Source organism: Colossoma macropomum, unplaced genomic scaffold, assembly GCF_904425465.1.
Source record: "Colossoma macropomum unplaced genomic scaffold, Colossoma_macropomum, whole genome shotgun sequence".
Taxonomy (NCBI): domain Eukaryota; kingdom Metazoa; phylum Chordata; class Actinopteri; order Characiformes; family Serrasalmidae; genus Colossoma; species Colossoma macropomum.
This window is the reverse complement of record NW_023494803.1, coordinates 1461173-1476164: the sequence shown is the minus strand read 5'-3', so window position 1 is coordinate 1476164 and position 14992 is coordinate 1461173. Positions and strand designations below refer to the sequence as shown.

The window sequence follows — 14992 nt, the reverse complement described above, 5'->3', positions numbered from 1 at the left end:
GGCGTAGCGGTATCAGGGTATAACATTAAACAGTAATTACTCCTTGACCTTGGGGTGAACAGGCCAATCACCGTTGGTCACACTTGTCAGCGTCTGCTCCAGCTTGCAGTGGAGGCCAAATCAGCTATATGCAGAGTGCTTATATGTGGATATCAAAGCTACGTGAGTGAGGCACACTCAGAGAGAGAGAGAGAGAGAGAGAGAGAGAGAGAGAGAGAGAGAGAGAATGATTGCTGCAGTAGTTCTGATGGGCAGCTCTAAATGGAAGCTGACACGGCCCCGCTGACTTTGATTATTCCAGGCACACTCCGAGCGGCTAGAAAGAGCGATATGACATAGGATGCCGCGATGCGTCCGCCTGGCGCTGAGCGAGGGAAGCTTACACTGACACGGCACAATCACATCAGCGTCAGAGGGCACTGCTGCCACCGCTCTGTTCAGCGACAGTGGAGGAGCCGGACATCAGAGACCTGCTAACTCCATCATTATGCTCTCCGTCTCTCTCTCACATAGACACACAGGTCTTGCTCTTGCTGTATGTCTTCCCATCCCGTCCTTGTAAAAACCCACAATCTAACATGCTTCAGTTTTGCACTGAAGCTATGAGGGTAATGTAACTCACAGCTGGTGGAAGCTTATTGCCAGTGGTTAGCATTGTGTGGACTGCATGCCTAAATCAATTTGGGTGCGGCTGCCTGGACCTTTACTGTAAAGTCATTTTAGAGAAACTCAACTCAACCGTGGCAACATGATGTGACCAGTATATCCTCTCACATGACCTTGCTCAAACTCAAACACAACAGAAACATTCTGAAGCATCCATAAAAATGTGGAATTTTCTGAAATTCATGTTGGATGTAATAGAAGAGACACACCGGCACAAACACTGAGCCTCACTGCAGTGCAAGAGAAAAACACGCACAGGAGTTCAGGAGGTCAGCCTGTGAATGCAACACTCATTTTCCCCAGTATATAACAACCCCATTTCCAAAAAAGTTGAGATGCTGTGAAAAATGTAATGAAAAACAAAATGCAATGATGTGCAAATCATTTAAAGCCTATATTTCATTGAAAATAGTACAAAGACAACAAATCAAATGTTGAAAAATATTTGCCCATTTTGAGTTTGATGCCATTCCCAAAAAGTTGGGATGGGAGCAACAAAAGGCTGGTAAAGTTGTGTAATTCTAAAAAAACACCTGGTGGTTAATTGGCAACAGGTCAGTAACATGATTGGGTATAAAAGAGCATCTCAGAGAGGCGGAGTCTTTCAGAAGTAAAGATGAGGAGGGGTTCACCACTCTGTGAAAGACTGCACCATCAAATAGTGCAACAATTCAAGAATAACATTTCTCAACATAAAATAGCAAAGAACCTTTTCTTCTCATCATCTACGGTACATAATAACATTAAAAATTAATCTGGAGAAATCTCTGTATGTAAGGGACAAGGCCAAAAACCAGTATTTACTGGCCGTGATCTTTGGGCCGTCAGGCAGCACTGCATTATAAACAGACATGATTCTGTAGTGGAAATCACTGCATGGGCTCAGAAACACTTCTGAAAACCACTGACTGTGAACACAGTTCATCACTGCATCCACAAATGCAAGTTAAAACTCTAAAACACAAGGTAGAAACTGTACATAAACAGGATCCAGAAATGGAAAAGTGTCCTGTGGTCTGACGAATCAAAATTTGAAATTCTTTTTGGAAATCATGGACACTGTGTCCTCCGGGCTAAAGACCACTCAGCTTGTTATCAGTGCACAGTCCAAAAGCCAGTATTCATGATGGGTGACGTGCACATCTGTGAAGGCACCATTAATGCTGAACGATATATACAGGTTTTGGCAACATATGCTGCCATCCAGACGACGTCTTTTTCAGGGAAGGCCTTGATTATTTCAGCAAGACAATGTCAAACCACATTCTGCATGTATTACAGCAGCACTGCTCCATATTAAAAGAGTCTGGGTGCTAAACTGACCTGCCTGCAGTCCAGACCTGTCACCACTGACAACATTTGGCACATTATGAAATCAAAAATACGACAAAGACCCCGAACTGATGAGCAGCTGAAATCCTGTGTCAAACAAGAACAGGAAAACATTTCACTTTCTAAACTACAGCAGTGTCTCCTCAGTTCCCAAACGCTTACAGAGTGCTGTTAAAAGAAGAGGTGAAGACGGTAAACAAGCCCCCGTCCCTGCTTTGTTAGAATGTGTTGTTGGCATCAAATTCAAAATGGGTGTATCATTACATCAAATAAAATTTCTCATTTTCAACATTTAATACAACCTCTGTTCTTATTGAAATATTTCACTTACTCAGAGAAACACCATGCACTAAGAAGCTTTCTTTCTGAGCTCTGGCTTTTCCTCTCGTAGTATGCAGGTGACTGTAAACCATTCCCATCCTCGTCTCCTCTCCCAGTGTGTCTGCTAGCGTGAGGGGCTTTAGTCAAGGGCAGAGTGGCGTGTTGACCAATGTCATCCATATGCGAGGTCAGAGAAGCTGAAGCCGGTGTAAATCTTGAAGAAATATCATTAGCATACCCGCAGAGGCCCCGGTGTTTAGAGCGCGCGTGGTTGGATTTGATTTGAGCCTCGATTTGGGATCAGATGAACGCGGACAAATATGATATGTACACCCGGCCCATAGAGGGTCCGCAGAATCCACTGCTGGCTTTAAAAGACTTGATATGTCGCAGTGCCTGTTTATTGTAATACCCCCAGATCAACATTACATTAAATACAGATCCCTTCCGTTTATCCTGTGTCGTCTCCCTGGGGGTCTGTTATTTGTCCTTCATACGTGTGAATTACAAATGAAAAGACAGAGTGGGGGGGTTTATTTGGGTAGCCTCTGACTACGGTAGAGAGTTAAGATACGAAAGGTTGGTTTCTGATCACTTCACAGTAGAGCTGGGCGATATGGACAAAAATGTTATCACGATAAACAAAACTCATATCGTTCGATATCGATACATATCGCGATAAATGTCAAATCATGATTTCTTTCAAGTTTGAAGGCTGATTTTTGCTCCTGAGTGGTTAATTGTGGTTTTAAACTCTCACTTATGGTCCGATCATGACAAACACTCGGCAAACATTTCACAAATCTGTCATGGAAGAGTGGGAGAAAGTTTCTGATTAGCTGTTTCTAACCAGCTGGAAAAGCACGGCTGCAATTTTTGTAATAATCATACTTTAAGAAAGAAAACAGATTATTTTAGCTGGCTGGTGACGAGCGCTCGGCTACCCCGTTACAAACGCTAAACAAGTGGCCAACAACAGTGCTAAACTCTTTAGTTTCTCAACGTCAACTTAGTACAACAGCAGACAATAGCTGTTTCGGTAGGTCAGTGATGGATCACACCGCCTCACTGCCATCCCTCCCATCACATCCATGTCAGAGCACATCACAGGATTCAGACACCAGCTAGCGACGACTGGGGTTCTCTATCATAGTAGTTTGAGGGGTGAGCCACAGTATATCTGACACTCACTGTGTAAAAACATTAACTGCAGTGTGAATCTCTCACACCAGACAGACACAGCCTCCTTTTCAGTGCTTTTGTGTCTTGTTTGATCTACAGTGTCACTGATCTCATCACTCAGGAGAGCAGATCGCCAGTCGCTCCACTCAAACAGGGAATGTGTAACTCCACGTTTCAGACGTTGCTAAAGTATATTTGGTGACTGATTTCGCTGGTTGCCCCCTCCCTCTCTTATCATGTCGAAAAACTCAGAAGTGCACCCTCTCCTGGCGACAGCAGAGTAGAGTCGCTTTCCTTGCAGTAGAAAACGCCACCAGGGCTGCCGCTACAACGTGGAAGTGTGAGAATGGTGTATTATATAGGAAATTTGTTGAATAGTTTTTATAGTTATATCGAGAAAAGTTATATCGCGGTAATTATCATTATCGTTTAATCACCCAGCCCTACTTCACAGTTCTTAGGAACTTGCTACAAAGTCCTTACTAAAATTATATACATCAGACTTTCCAGAATGTGTGTCTGATGCTCTTATAAGAAAACACTCAGCGCTGTGTCGATCTTTTTTTTTCAGTGTGAGAACATATACACTCTTAAAAAACGGTGCCGCAGAGAGATCTTTCAACAACCATAGAAGAACCACTTTTGGTCGCCTAAAGATCCAAAGTTTGAAAAAGAGATGTGTGAGTGTGAAGAACATAATCTAAAGGATCTATACCATTATAAGGGTTATGTTACATTATGTGGAGGTTCATTAAAATTTAAAAGGTTCACACTTTGTCTCAATCACAAAATGGTTCTTTGAAGAACCGCCCATTGGAAGGTTTTCAGGGTAGCACAAATGGTTCTTCAGTGGCAGCCTTTTGGCACCTTTATTTTTAGGAATACAATGTGTAAATATCAGAGATCACTGTTCATTAATACTGAACAGCTATTAAGTACAGATCATTTTTCAGGCTTTATTACAGCTTCCATTGTTTTCAGGAGACTTGCGTTCAGGATATTTTTCCACAGCTCCAAAGTTCAGTCTTACAATTTGGTTGTATTTTCTTTTTTTCTTGTGATCCATCTAATCCCATTCTGTGATGTTGAGGTTTGGACTCTGGGGTGGTCAGTTCATTGTTCTGAGAAAACCAGCAGCTTCTTTGTTTATTTCTCTATTTCCTTTTCTGAGTATCAGTTTCTTTGACAGCTACACATCCTTTCAGACCCACAGCGCTGAGTCGTCTTCTCACAGTGGAAGGATGGACAGAAACACCTGTGCAATTTTTCCAGATCTGAAACAAAATCTTTTGCTTTTCCCCTTCTTTATGCATGAGGACTGTCTTATATCTAATCTCCTCATAAATGAAAAATGAAAAACATATATTGAATAGCTATTTTGACTGGAAACTGAATAAGTGAAGGAGGGTGATCTCTGACATAGATTCATTCACACATATAATCCACTTTGCTTCCTAGAATTGCATTTTGTATTCCAGTCATGTTTCATTCAGCTTGTGTATCAGCATGTGTGTTTGTGTGTGTGTGTGTGTGTGTGTGTGTGTGTGTGTGTGTGTGTGTGTGTGTGTTTGTGTGTGTGTTTGCAGGCTGCTGTTCTCAGCTGTGTGCTGTAGTTTAGAGGCACAGTGTACGTATTTGCTCTCCCCTGCCGGTCACTGTTTGTGTTGATTTGAATGCAGTGGGTAGGATTAGGGAGTGGCGGGACGAGTGGGGCCGGCAGGGGCCACATTAGCCGAGCCGAATGTCATTTTCTGCAGCAGCATGGAGGCCCTGCCTCTAATGTGGGGGAATTAACGAAGCTTGCCCTGCACAGAGCACAGCGCCATGCCCCTGCTTTCACCTCCTCCTCCGCCGTCTGCCTCTCTCCCACCCGCAGGTCAAGTGTTGTGCTTTGGACCTGGACAGTGATTTAAGTAAAGCAGAAATATCCACAATGCATTGTATAATACACTCATAGAAACTTAGAGGAAATAAATAAATAAATACAGTAACTTGTCTGACAGAATCTCACATCCTATTTACCTTTTATTATAATGTGTCTCAAAGTGGACAAGAAGATTATATTCATTTAGACCTGGCATTTCCATGGTTCTGGGATGCATCTGTAGTGACCACTTGTGATGGGATTTCTTGACCAGAGAAAGAGTTCAGCACACATTTACTGGTCTAGTCTATATTCATCAGCATCAGCATTGGGGGACAGTCATGGGCTGGAGGTTAGGGAACCAGCCTTGTGACCGGAAGGTCGCTGGTTCGATCCCCTGAGCCGACAGTACGTGACTGAGGTGCCCCTTGAGCAAGGCACCTAACCCCCAACTGCTCCCCGGGGGCTGCGGTAGGGCTGCCCACCGCTCCAGGCAAGTGTGCTCACTGCCCCTAGTGTGTGTGTTCAGTAGTGTGTATGTGGTGTTTCACTGCATGGATGGGTTAAATGCGGAGGTGAAATTTCCCCGTTGTGGGACTAATAAGGGTCACTTAATCTTAATTTATGGTCTGTTACAAACGTTTGGATGGCATGGACTGCCAACGCAACTTAATACAATTATGAAATATAAGCAATCATAACTACAGAAAGAAACTGTGCAGCTGCTTTCATTTGTGCTGTGATGACAGAGTTGACAGAGTTGGTTAAGCAGTCCTTGGTTCTTGGCATCGAGACGCTTTAGCTTTTATGCTACACACGTAGCTCAGATCAAACTTTTAGTGAGGTCCATTTTGCAGAAAAGTGACCCACATCACACGGTAAATAAACCAACTGCTGACTGTGTAGAACAACAGTTGTCAGGTTCACCTTTAGATCAATTCATTGCTCCCTGTGTTTTACATAATTATGTACCATTTTTCTTACATTTGTTCAATTCCTTCGGCTTCATTCTTCCATGAACTGCAATAAGTTCCATAAACTGATTTGACTCTGATTAGCTGACAAAACGTGTTGAAAATTACATACACTAAAGGAGATGATTATCTCTGTCTGTCTTTTTCTCTCCTGCGGTTCTCACTGATTACTGAAAAAGCATACATTAAAATATGTTGGTTTCTACCAAACCCTTACAGTTAACAGAGCATAATGCAGCCTAATGCAGCCTAATGCAGCGGCTGATTTCTTAATTATGTTTCGTGATACTCTGCCATCAGTATGCTAGCTAAACTTTCTCATGCCTTTTATAGTGTTATGTGTGGGAAACACAACTTTGAATTGCTGTCAACTTCTCATCTGAATGCTAATAAAGGCAACTACGGAGCTTAAGCAGATACTGGAACTCGACTAAAACATGCTGATTAAGCTGGCAAGCCAAGCTGGTTCAGTGTGAGTGTTGGACTCCGCCAAGGTTGTGCTTTGTCTCCACTCCTGTTTGTGATATTCATGGACAGAGTGTCAAGGCATAGCTGAGGTCAGGAGGGCATTATGTGTGGAGGCCGGAGGGTGGTGTCTCTGCTATTTGCAGATGATGTTGTCATTTTGGCTCCATCCATGGATGCCTCCAGCACTCACTGGAGCAGTTTGCAGCTGAATGTGAAGCTTTTGGCATGGAGATCAGCACTGCCATGTTCCTAGCCTGGAAAAGGATGGCATGCCCAGTCCAGGTGAGGGGAGAGTAGCTGCCCCAGGTATAGCAGTTTAAGTATCTCGGGGTCTCGCTCACGAGTGATGGGAAGAGGGATGGTGAGATCGGCCGCAGGCTGGGACAGGCGGCAGCAGCAATGCGGTCACTGTACTGGGCTGTAGTGGTGAAGAGGGAGCTGAGCCATAAGGCAAAGCTCTCTGTTTACTGGTCGGCCTGTATCCTGACCCTCACCTGTGGTCATGAGCTTTGGGTAATGACCGAAAGAATGAGATCATGAATACAAGCGGCGGAAATTAGCTTTCTTCGCAGGGTGGCGGCTACACTCTACTTGACCTGATCAGGATGCCCCCTGGACGCCTCCCAGCGGAGGTTTACCAGGCATGGCCTACTGGGACGAGACCCGGAGGTCGTGCTAGGACCTGCTGGAGGGATTATATCATTGGCTTGGGAGCAGCTCGAAATGAGCTGGAGGAAGTTCTGGGGGACAAGGTCATCTCTGCTCTCCCAACTGCTACCATGACCCGATCTGGATTTAGCAGTTTGAGAAGATGAAGATGAAGTATGTGTGTTGTGTACCTGTACACTCTGGGTAAAAAGTGGGCAAATAAAATAAAATAATTTAAAATAATGGGTAAATATATGGCCAAACCACAGCTGTTCTGAGGTCAGCTGAGAACAAGTCACTGCTGTTTGGGTAGGCTTGTTGCTCTTTCCTCACTAGATCTCATAAAACTCTTACAATACAACCAAGGTCCTGACATCAGCGCCCTCATGCTTGTTACATGACCTTTCATGTCCCTGACCACCTTCGAAGGTGATTTGAGTGTTTAGATCACAATTGGTCTCCAGGACACATTGGACAGTGTTCAATGTCCACTCATTATTGGATCATGCTAATGCCATGTGTGAACAGGGCCGTAGTTGACCTCTGCCCAGTTTCCCGAAAGCACCTTTGTGTTTAAATCATTGTAACTAGTGGAGAGGATGTTTGGTGCGATGCTCGCTCTACCTTTTAAGAATTATCTTTGTGCTAAAATGCTTTCAGGAAGTCCAGCCTCAATCAGTTGACTGGATTAAGTAGCAGCCTCTTATCTGAGTTTGTATTGGCTTCTACAAGTTAAAGAGGATGGTGTTATTGTCAGATATTTGAGGGCATTGTTTTGTGTCATCATTCAGAAATAAGAGATGTGACCCACAACTAAGGGCGCATGTGCATTTCCATGGCTTATAACCATCACTCTCCCCCTTTTTTGCATGCAGACGGCCAGTTGGAACGCAGGAGGAGCTTCTGGTGTTTATCTGGACTGAGGGTCCTCTGGAGTTTATCGACGCCTCCGACTCCCTCCAGCCGTTCACTGAATATGAGTACAGAGTCATTGCCCACAACTCACAGGGCTCCGCCTCAAGCTCCTGGAGCTCTATCCTCACTCTGGAGGCGGAGCCACAGGGCATGGACACACCCAAAGTGTGGCCCAGCAGCGCCTACTCCATCTTGCTGAACTGGACCCAGCCCACTAAGCCCAATGGACTGATCTCCAAGTACAAGATAGTGTGCCAGAAACAGTCCAGAGACCCCACACTCAACTCCACTCCGGTCACAGCCCTCACAGTGCCGGTAAGACACTTTCATAAGTACGAATGTTTACTTATTTAACCGTCTTTCAGATTTGATGAAAGTTGGCTGTGAAAAGTTATGGCTTAACATTACACAGAGAAGGTGGTCATGTTTAAGCCAACACATCAATCGGCAGCAAGACAGCAAGCAAAATAGCACTTAAGCTGTTCTAGAAGAAATGTTGTTTAAGTCTTGTTTTATTTATTTTCCTGACCACCTCTGCACTCTTTTATTATAGTTATTGAACAAATCACTGTTCAATGGCTGATTTCATTTGTAGCAAAGGCTTAAAATACATAAAATACGAAAAAAACAGAAATAGTGATTTTTGTTTTTTTCAGACACTTACAGATCAGACTGCTGTAGATATGTTTCACATTTGTTGTAGAGAATTGGCTAAATAGATTGGGAAACCCATCATTGATTTCTCTGTTTCAAATGGGTTACAGCCAGAGTTGTGAGACGTGAAATGCTCCATTCTAGACAAAGTTACCAAGTCAGAGCTCACGATGGTGGTGATAGGAACCAGAATGTTTAATGCCTCTAAAAGCTTACTGAAAAGTTATCATCCTACACGAAGTGTTTCCAAAAAGAATGCGTCCTGCCCAAGACATTGTTACACGCTAGTTTTAAGAGGTTTTCACCTAAAATGCACGGCAGAAAAAACAAGGTTTTGTAAGAAAAAATAGTACAGAAAGAGACGGCTAGGCGTTTAATGAAAACACAATGTTGAAAATACGCTACAGAACTACAGTGATGAATACAGTAAAATTGGAGGAAAAAGGAAACGTGAGCATTTTTAAAGGGACAGTATCGTGGAAGACTGAAATTTATTAGCTTTTTTTTTTTTTATATAGTTTAATATAGTGAACACATTACTGACGTTTCAAAACATACCATTGACTCTCCTGCTTATACAGTCTATATATGAAAACTAAGCTGCAAAAACAGCCTATTTTGAATACATTATTCTGTGATGTCACAAAAACCAGAGCATTTGCCTATACCAGTCTAATTCAGACAGAGTTTACCACACTTAAGCTGAAGTTAAAAGTAGTGTTTCAGCCCAGTCAGCTTTTTTCTCCCAAATCTTTTTATTGCATTTTGTAGAGCCACAAACATTTTACATTATGCAAGTGCAACTGCAAAAAGTATGTTCCTACATCTACCCCTTCGACCATAACCCACCCACCATCCTAGAAGCCATCCTTCCCAGTAAAGCTGCTCCTGGGGATCCAACAGAGATAAACTAGATATCTAACAGGGCAAGAGTGGTCCAACAACTTGTCGTGATTAAGAGCCGCCTCTTCTGCCCAGGGTCTGGACATTTATAAGTATCTCTAATATTATCTATACGATTTGCCCTAATAACTGTCGGTAATCGAACTTCTTCAAAAAGAATTAAAAGAATCAAAGAATGTCTACAAAAAAGGAGTGAAAGAGACTTCAGCCGCTGAGTTCCTGTGGAAGGAAGGAAAAGGCCTTCGCTTAATTGAGCATCAAATGGCAAGATGGTTCCCAGTCAACCACAATGGGAATATCATCTCAAAGCATCCCTTTTTATCCGCCTCTGAGGTGATGAGGTAATCTCCCCACCCTATTTACACAATTCTGTACCGTTTTAGTCCCCATCATGTCCAAACCCTGCACCTTTTTTGGTAACCTTTAAAACCCAAACGCGTATGATGTCTTTTTCTAAACCCACTCTGATCCAGCTGTGCCAGGCTGTTCCCTCATTACAGGGCCCTCTTACACAACTTCTCCATATAAGTTTGGGAGTTCACCTCAGCTATAACTCACACTGTCATCTGGTGTAATTCTCTTCTGTGAGTTCAAAGGTTCATCCCTTTCAGAGATTCCAAATGCATACAGTCCATAGTCTGCTACCCTATATTACCTTTTTAGGAGAGCTCCAGACTCTCTAGTCAGCCAATATTTCATTTATTGATTATTAATCAGGGAATGTTTTATTAAATCTTTTCCATCAAACTCTCAGTCCAGATCAATATGTAAATAATAAACTAGAATATGTGCAAAATGTACACAAAATGGACCCTTCAGAGTCTGACCAAATCAGACTGAGCCATAAAACTGACACAATATCAAGTTCAGCTCAGTTTTGTCAGTTTTTTCCAGATCAGTATTAATGTTGTTTTGTTCCAGCCAGTCTGTAAAGCATCTTACAGCCCATTTAGTTTGGCGAATGGTGTTGGGTTTATTTCTGGCTGATTCCAGGTTGTTCAGCTGTTCTTCTGTCTCAGCTGCCGACTGAAAAGCTGCTCAGTGGTGATGACAGTTTGGGAATTTAGTGTCGTCTCATCTTCAGAGTCTGACCAAATCGGTTGTCGGTCAAATGTGATCTTAAAACTGCCCGTTTTCTGTTCGTGGCAAAGTAAGAAGTAAAAATGTTCAAATGGCTTGAGCGTCTCCTACAGCTGTCAAAGTGGTTGCTTAGCAACAGCATCTCAGCGGAGTGATATAGTGTTGAAAAAACGTTAGAACAACCAATCAGCTTGCATGGCCAGAACTAACTGTTGTATAATAAAAGCATTAACCTATAAAAATTCCAAACAGTTCACTTTCATCCACTGCAGCTTCGGTCAAATGCTGAAAGTAACACAAAATGAACTGTTTCTCATAAGACTAATCTGATTACAGTCCTGCTGTCAGTGAAGCAGTGAGCCTTATATGCAGGAATGTCTTCGGAATTATCATCGGAATCATTTTACACCCGGTTTAATGTTGTTTGTGTGAGCGAGAAAGAGATATATGTAACCGTCTGTGTGCTGTCAGCAGTGCAACAAGCTCAGCTTTTACTGCTGACCTTTGTTTGCTGGTCATAATTTATATCAAATGTAAATGGTGCCCTTTAACCTGATTCATTTGAATTAAACTTTGGCCACAATCATTTATCAGTGACTTTTTTCCTCCCATTGCAAGGCAGCAAAGGCAACACAGCCTGCTGTATTTGGTGGAGGTTGTTCACTATGTGCTCCGTTTGCAAGTGTGTGGGTTGCAGTATGTGTAGAGTGCAGAGTTCAGAGCGCAGCAGATGTGTCCAGCTGAGCTTCAGCATCTGCTTAATGTATGCCTGTGTGCCCACTCTTTTTTCTCTCTTCCACAGCTGCCTTTAACCTTCGGTTCCAAGAAAGCTGGGACAGTTTGTGAAATGCAAATAAAAACTCAAAGCGGTGGTTTGTAAATCCACTTTGACCAGCATTTAAATGAAACTGTACAAAGGCAAAGTTTTTAATGTTTAACCTTCAAATTCATTGTTTTTTGGTAAATATACGCTCAATCTGACAGTGATGCCTCTAGACCAGGGGTGTCAAACTCAACCACTAAAAGAGCCATATTAAAAAATCTCAACAAATCCGTGGGCCACGTGTTTTTAGTGCTATAACCCGAGCTGACCACTTTTTCTTCAAAATACGCAAAACACACACAATATATATATATGTATGTATATAACGTTTTTTAGTTTTTGACTTAAAATGTTGTCCTTTACATTGTGTGTGAATTTCATAATGAATGGACTAAAAGAAACAACCCCAAATGATATATATATATATATATGTATGTAATGTATATCAGAATGAGCATATTGGAATACATGTACAACAAAACCCAAAAATAAATCGTTACATATCATTTTTAGTACTGTTTTTATTTGAATATCAGTTGAATACAGGCCTAACAAAATTTAGTAATCACCACTTCTTATTTTTATTAGCGTTATTTTTTTTTATTTATACTCCTTGATCATGTTGTCCCAATTTCTTATTTTGGAATTGAATTAGTCCATCTGAAATATCTAAACTTCTTTATCTAATATAATAACTTTATACTACATGCAAAAACATTCTTATTTTTCATGTCTGTTACATTTTTTAAGAGTAATTTTGGGCCATTTCTCTTGGCTCATACATCATAAAATGTTCAGACAAAGTAAAAGGACATCAGGATTTTCAAATGCTGTTAAAAATGTAATAATAATTTAGGAAGTTTTGCTAAAACAGCTCTGATATGCTCCTTTCCAACCTTGAGTTTTTTCTCTGCCTGGTATGAATATGCAGACAGTGAGCAAAGGCCACCATTCCAGCTCGGTATGTTTATAGCTGTGGCACTATAAATCCACAAGTTCAGATCAAATAAAATATGAGAACATCTATCTGTAATCAGCACCACCGCTCTCATGTTTGAACCAGTCCTTCATTTCCTGACACCTCACACACCTATAAATGTAGCCCAGGTAATTCATGACAGTCTTCTGTTTGTCCCAGTGGAGAATAGCAGGCTGCTCTCTGCCTCACAGCAAACAAGGGAAATGAAGAGCTCAGAGTCACAGAACCAGCCAGGTGCACATGCATTTGTAAGGAGTTTGTCGTAGTAGAATTGAGGCAAAGGCACACGGACAAGACGGAAAACAAACAGTACAAAGTCACAACCTCAAAGGATGTTACACCCACCCCTCATTTATTTCATTTACAGTCAAAACTATCATTAGTTCCTTTTCACAGTAGCCAAAAATGCACTTTACACTTGTTTTAGTCCTTTTTTGGTCCTTTTTTTTCCAATGATGCCATTCTTTAATAAAGTTGATGCAATATATTTTGATAGAAATGTGTCAGATTTACAAAACCAGAAGTGAACTGAATTTTCGAGCGAGCAAGTCTATAAAAGGATTTTTACTGTTTAAATGCAATTTTTTTATTGTGGCAGTTTTATGATATCAAGCTGCGTTTGTGCAGTTTGTTTTATCTCAGAAGTGGTAAATTGAGGTGTGAATCGTCTTCACAGCAGAGAGTTCTCACCCCTCATAGCTCGCTAGCTGCTCAACACAGAGCCACAACATTTCACACACAGAGAGCCGACAGCATCCTGGATACTCTGAAAACAAAATGTTTTAATTGACATATGTATGTTGGCATATAAATCGAAGAGGAAAAACTTCCAAAACTATATATATATATATATATATATATATATATATATATATATATATATATATATATATATTGGAATATCATTGTTGTTGGAGCAAAACTAACCTTGTATCTCCAAAATGGTAACTTTACAGCAGAATGAAGAAACCTACTTTACTTTTAATGTAAGTCAATGGAACCAGACTTTTTTCCAAGTAGTTCTGTGTCGGTTATTTTAGTCCATTCATCATGACATTTATACAGAATGTACAGAATGTAAAGGACAACAGGTATTTTCAAACTATGTCAAAAAATAAAAAAAAAACACCAAAATGGAGGTACAAGGTTTTGCTGTTACTAAGAAAATAGTAGACAGAAAAAATCATGAATTAGATAAAGAAACTGCTGATGTTCTCAGAACAGAGGACTGACCGCCCCAGAGTCCAGACCTCAACATAACTGAAAGTTTGAAATTACTTGGATCATGAGAAGCAGAAAATGTAGCTTCTAAGTCTGAACTTTGGCGAGGTGGAAAAATATCCCTGCAGATTTCTTAAAAAAACTGAAAGCAGTTCTGGTGAAAAGAATGGAAGCTAAAATAAACACTAAATACTGAGATGATGACATATTTAATTTAGTTGAGCTGAAAAATGAGTAACTTGTCTGTATTGGCTGTTTTGACTGGAAATTAAATAAATGAAGGGTGGTCTCTGACTTTTGCGCAGTGCTGTACATTATGTAAAATATACAGTATCTAGACTAAAGTTACAGGCTAAGGATTTGGATACGACAGGTTGGGATACGACTGTTCAGGTGCAGAAATCAACCTGTACAGATGTAATTAGCGATTTTTGCACTGCGAGCCAAAATACACAAGTTTCTGAGTCAGGAGTGCTGTGCAGCTCAAGTTTGGTCTGAGCCAGGCTAAATCCCTGTTCATGGCATCATGGTGGAGGAAAGAATCCAGGTCCCACTGAGGGGCTCCGCTTCCCCCCACCGGGCTCCGGAGAGATGCCGGCCCGATAGACAAATTAATTATTTGGGTAGCAATTAATGAACGTCATCCGAGCTAAGCCTTTTATCAGCACTCCCTCTCTTCTTCTGTGGGAGTAATTTACAGCCGCGCCGCTATTCTTGGCAGTCCTTTCCGGTTTTTCTTGACCTCCAGAAGTCGGCGTTCGTTCGGGCGGTGGGCAAATGCGTGACGTCAGGTAGTTTGCTGTTAATCAGCTCGTAATTAATTTTCCACGCTGTCCTTAGCCCTCTTGAGTTATGACCCTGACCTGGTAATGGGTGCTGCTGATTTATCATCCTGTGTTTTTGTATTTTTTTGTTCCTGTTTTTCAGCATAACTTGAAATTAAAACAAATCTTGTATCACCT

General features: G+C 41.6%; 1 protein-coding gene across 1 annotated transcript in view; it reads left to right on the top strand.

Annotated features, from left to right (window-relative positions):
* The window catches only part of ush2a (Usher syndrome 2A (autosomal recessive, mild)), a 399698-nt gene that overhangs the window by 335507 nt on the left and 49199 nt on the right, over positions 1 to 14992 (top strand). The window contains exon 60 of the mRNA XM_036594065.1: positions 8331 to 8685. Coding sequence (XP_036449958.1) covers positions 8331 to 8685 — 355 coding nt within the window. The remainder of the gene's footprint in view (positions 1 to 8330; positions 8686 to 14992) is intronic.